We start from the raw sequence: 5,621 nt of genomic DNA, 5'->3' as shown, positions 1-5,621 counted from the left end.
ATATATATATATATATATATATAATATTTATTATTTAATTGACTACGACGCATCCATTTCCAAGTAAGTTTATCTTCACCTTTTTGATGCGACAATTTACTCTGTATTCTTTTCTTCCTCCATCCTTCTATAATTAATTCCCTTTTTCTCCCCCTCTCTCCTTCAACATTTTCTATCTGTCTTATTCTCTCTCTCCCCTCTTTCTTGGTTTTTGTTTGGCTTCCTTCTATGTCTCCGTTGTCATTTTTTTGTTCTTAACTTTGACCCTCCATAAATCCTAAATTTTATTTTAGAATTTCTGGGAGCAACTGTCTTTGAAGACTCATATTGTCATTGAATGCTTGAAATGAGTAGTAGATAGACAGCCAACAACAAATAAAGGGTCTTTTATCTGTGTTTACTTGTCCTGTTTTCCATTTTTCTTGTTTATGTATTTCTTGTTATTTGCACCGTTGGTGACGTCCTTATACCCATATATGCATGTGTATGTGTATATATATATATATATATATATATATATATACTAGTGGAGTATCTTGTCATTAATGGGCAGTTTTCACAATAGAATTCCTTGGCATGAGTTGCATTTTTTTCCTTTTTGATGGGGATTTTTCAAATTGTTTTTCACTACATCCTTGCAAATGATGAGAAGAAGCATTTTATGCAAAAAAAGTTTTGAAAAGTTATGAATTCTTTCAAATCCCTCTCCCCTACTCAGTACTAATTTTGGCCAATTTTTTGTTTTACATTATGCACTTAAAAATGAAGGATAAAATAAAAGAAATTTTTGGAAATTGACAATCACTATTACATTCTACATTTCCTTTATTTTCAAACAGAAAATGAAATGTAATTTAACCCTTTCATTACCAACCCAGCTGAAACTGGCTCTGGTTCGGAGTACAAATGTCTTGTTTTCATAAGTTTTGAATTAAAATCTTCCACCAAACCTTAGTCACAATTTATGTTCCTAACACTAGCTGAATGATAACTAAGATATTTTACTAAATTTTTTGTTATATTTAAAGTAATAGAAAGAAACACAGGGCATCTCAAAATAAATACAGTAATGAAAGGGTTAAAAACAATAGTGAAATCTCTTTTTAGTTTTTTTCATTAATCCTACCCCTCCATAAATCCTAAATAAGATGGAAGAAGTTGTGCTGACAACTTTTTCCGTTTCATAAGGGTAATAATACCTAATCTTTCGGCTGTTTTCATGGCTGTACTGCATTCAAAATATAACCTTCTTGTCTGTATAATATGATACACATATGATGCTTCTGAAGACAAAAGAAGTTTGTTTACATATGTTGTTGTATATATATATATATATATATATATATATATATATACATACACACGCATATATATGTGTGTGTAGGTATATGCACACACACACATACAGGGTGCGGTGAATAAATTGTCTAAATTACGCAAAAATGAAAATAACACTGACATCTCATTTTAACAGATATATTTACCAAAATTACATAAAAATATCTTGAAATACTAAAGAGTACATTTATTCAATAAAATCGCCATTGGCTTCAACCACAGCCTCCAGACAACTTCAGAATCTCCTGTAGCTCTTCTGGATAGTCTCATTGTTTAAGTTTGTGAATGCTGCCATAATCCTTGCCTTCAATTTATCTTTGGTGTTACAAGGAATTTTGTTGGTCTGTCGCTCGACTGCGCCCCACACATAATAATCAAGGGGGTTGCAGTCTGGGGAGTTATGTAGTCAGATTTTAGGGGTGGTGTGGTCACAGAAATTGTCTGACAGCCTAGACTGGGTTCTCCTGCTTGTGTGGCATGGTGCAGAGTCCTGTTCCAGCAGCCACCCTCTTGACCCAAGGTAGCACTACCTCCTCCAGGCACTTGATGTAAACCTCCATGTTGAGTCTGAGGCTGTGTAGGAAGATGAATGTAGGCATAATGTCACCATCACTAGTGATCACTCCAAACACCATGATGTTGACTGGATGTTTGATTTTTATCACTCTCAGTACATGTTTTGGGGACTTGACAAGCCAAACAGTTCTGTGTGTTCAGCATCTGATCCTAGCAGAAATTTTTCTCGTCTGAGAGAAACCAAAGCATGTTTGGTTGGAGGGTGTGCTAGAGTTTGTTCAAAAGCTTTGTAGCACGGTCTTTCCTCTTGTCCTTGATGGCTTGGGATAAAAATTGGCCCTTCTCATCTTGTTTGAGGAATACTGAATGTCTTCGTGCACTACCTGCCTGATAAGTAACTCAGACATTCCCATGTTCCTGGCGATGGACCTGGTTGACTTGGAGGGATCATTGTCAATAATGGCCTGGATCTCACCAACAAATTCAGGAATTCTTCTCTGATCAGAACAATCAGAGTGAGTTTTCCAAGCTGTTGTACCTTCATAATCACCATTAAACTCATCCAACTCTTTTCAAATCCTCTGCATTGTCCTCATAATAACACCCAAACACTCTGAAATGTTCATATCGAAGCTTCCAAATTTCTGGCAGAGTGAATTGCGTTATGGTGCTATTTTTCTCGCAGATGGTGCCCAACTGACCCTACTATAACTGTGTAGTCAACAAAAACAAACAATGCACAAAATTAAAAATATAAAATAGCGACAATTTAGCCATTGCACCCTATATGTATATATATGCACACACTAGCTGAGTATTCCGTCATTGCCAGGTAATTTTCACAATACCTTGGTGGATTTTCAGAATAGCGCACCTACATAAGTTAGATTTTCTCTGTTTTGATGAGGAATTTTCCAATTTTTCTGTTTTACCACACCCTTAAAAATTATTGGGGGAAGCGTTTTGTGAAAAAAGTTTTGAAAATTAGTGTATTTCTTCAAACCTTACTCCCGACTCAGTACCAATCTTGGCCAATGTTTTTTTGCATTATGCACTAAAAAACAGTGGGAGAAGCCATGAAGGTTAAAAAATTTTTTGGAAACTGATAATCACCATTACATTCCCCACTTCCTTTATTTTCAAACAGAAAATTAAATGTAATTTAAAAACAATAGGGAAATCTTACAAAAAATTTTTCATTAGCCCTGCCCGTCCATAAATCTGGGCCTTTTGAATTTTTTAAAATCATAGTTCAGACATTCTGAATCTGCAGTTTGTTTCTGTTCATAATTTCAAAATAATTTTCAGACAAAAAGCATAGGATCTAAGGGCGATTTAGCTTTTGTTTCTTGCACAACCCACAACTACCTGGTACTTTCCTCATTTCTTTGTCACTCTGACATGTATTGAGGTTTTCCAATATGTTTCTTCCTTTATCCTTCAGTTGTCTATTCAGCCACTTTGAGATCTTTGACCTGTGCCTCGTGAGGGTTTTTCTATCCTTGGGAATCTTGTTTGTCAGTGTGCTGGCCTTTCTTGGATATATTTAGTGCATATAGCTTGCACTGTTGACATAAACTGGCTGAGTTTCAAATCAATGTCTTGCATTCACAAAATGTTGGACCAGTTTTGTTTGTGGATCTCCTTGCGGATTGATACCCATTTTACTTATTGAAATTCAGGTTGGATAAGGCTTGAGTCCTCCTCATAGGGTAAATACCAACAGTTCATACAGGACCATACGTAGTTCAACAATGATGTGATTTGAGAGTGCCATTGACATCACCTTCACATTATGGATAAGGTCCACATTATTTGCAAAGCATAGTTTCAATATGTTTCCCCTGGTTGGCTTGAGTATCACTTGCTCCATGAACAGCTTATTAGTAAGTTCAAGTAATGACTCTACATGCTTTTGTTCATGCAATGTCATCCCAGAGAGGATGTGACCTTCTGGCCATTTAACATGTGGGAGGTTGAAATCACCCAGGAAGAGTATGTTGATATTCTGATCTAGGTTTGTTAATACGTTTGTTAATATCTCTTTGATGTGTTTGAGGCTATCCTCAAATTTGCCATCATATTTTGTGGTATTCAGCGACGATGTATTGTGCATACTACTACATCAACTTGCTTTATATTATTAAAGTATCACAAACTGAGTTTGAGTGTGACAGTACTACAAGAGGTGTGACATCTTCATGGATGTACATAGCAACTCCACTGTGGCTTCTTTCTCTTCTGTCTATACAAAATACAGCATACCCTGGTATGTGCACTTCCACATCTGTTACATTAGTAGCTAGATGCATTTCAGTGAGTGCCATGCATATTGCTTGATTGCATGTAGCAAGCTCCTTTAGATAGAGAATTTTACATCTGTTGCTGAGTTGCAGTAGACCTCCAATGTTCAGTAGGAATATAGGTATGATATCAGGGTAGGTGTTAGTGGTGGCTATCCTGGGCCTGTTACCTGAGGTGGTCTTGTACATTGCATGGCTTTGAGTTTGCATCCTGTGCATCCATGTCAGCCGCTGAGAAGGACTACGTTAAAAAATGACTGTTGTTTGATAGCTGGAGTTCATACAGCTTCTGCATATTGCCTTTTGAATGCATACATTGATCTCTTTCCCATCTCTTTTGAGATACGTTTCTTCATGTTGGTGTACTGTTAGTCTGCAGATCCATGCTTGATGATTTTCCTCTATGTTTTTGCTGGTTTTGTTTCAGGTTACCCTGCTTGTTGTTCTGTTGAGATTTGGAATGGGCAGAGCTGCAGCCCTCTCCCATTTCTCCATGCCAGCAGGTGCCATTTAAGTAAAATTTACATACAACCTGGGCTCTTTCAGTTTCTATCCTTATGCTTCTTCATTTTACCTTTTGGCATTTTGGGTTTTTGTCTTTCTTCTTGTCCTTCCTGTTACTTTTGGACTATATATATATATATACATATATATATGTATGTATGTATCAGTGACATCTCCAGCACTCGGGCTGTTCGGACTTAGCCTGAGTATAAATTTAGTAAAGTGAATGTATATTTGCAAGCTGATTTAATTTCTGCCAAACACTGACTTCAAGTATGTAATTGTAGCTAATAACTTGAGCTCATAAGTTACAGCCCAAGTCATTATCTATAAAGATTAAAAGTAATTCAATTTCAATGTTTTCTTGTAACAATAAATTTCTAAAAAGATTCGGATTTAAATTCCAGCTTATGAAAAGTCTCCATTCCTGCTGGATAATGAAAAATTATCCAGCAACTCTGGTTAATGTGAATGAGCCTGGTAGGTGTAAAACACTAACTGACATCTCTTGTCAAGAGTACAGGTGACAGTCAGGTTGCTGATGTTTGTTGTGCATTCTGCTGTTGTTATTTGATTGGTGGTGTACTGTGCGGTGTAAAGATCACTTGTGTTTTGCTGGGTTGCTTTAATTTTACACTTAACTTAGAAATGGAGAACGAGATAGTGCTACATATAAAATAATACGCCATTTAGGGCTAGAAATATTGTGGAAAAATGTGAAATTCTTCAAGCGGGTATGCATCTTATGCGAAATCTGTGATATGCCTCAGTGATGGAATCTGAAATGAGCCCGAGTGATGCTGGTGACCTGGAGTCGTCTCTGATACACACACACATATGTATATATACATATACATATATGTATGTATGTATGTATATATGTACATAGGTATATATATATGTATGTATATATGTATAAATCATCATCATCATCATCATCGTTTAACGTCCGCTTTCCAT

General features: G+C 36.2%; 1 protein-coding gene across 1 annotated transcript in view; it reads left to right on the top strand.

Annotated features, from left to right (window-relative positions):
• The first annotated feature begins 3,689 nt into the window (after window positions 1–3,689).
• The window catches only part of LOC106882086 (calpain-5), a 17,588-nt gene continuing 15,656 nt past the window's right edge, over window positions 3,690–5,621 (top strand). Inside the window, exon 1 of the mRNA XM_052966758.1 lies at window positions 3,690–3,740. Coding sequence (XP_052822718.1) covers window positions 3,690–3,740 — 51 coding nt within the window. The remainder of the gene's footprint in view (window positions 3,741–5,621) is intronic.

Source organism: Octopus bimaculoides, chromosome 3 (assembly GCF_001194135.2).
Source record: "Octopus bimaculoides isolate UCB-OBI-ISO-001 chromosome 3, ASM119413v2, whole genome shotgun sequence".
NCBI classification, from domain to species: Eukaryota; Metazoa; Mollusca; class Cephalopoda; order Octopoda; family Octopodidae; genus Octopus; species Octopus bimaculoides.
Note: the sequence above shows the minus strand (reverse complement) of the source record. Positions and strands in the feature narration are given on the sequence as shown.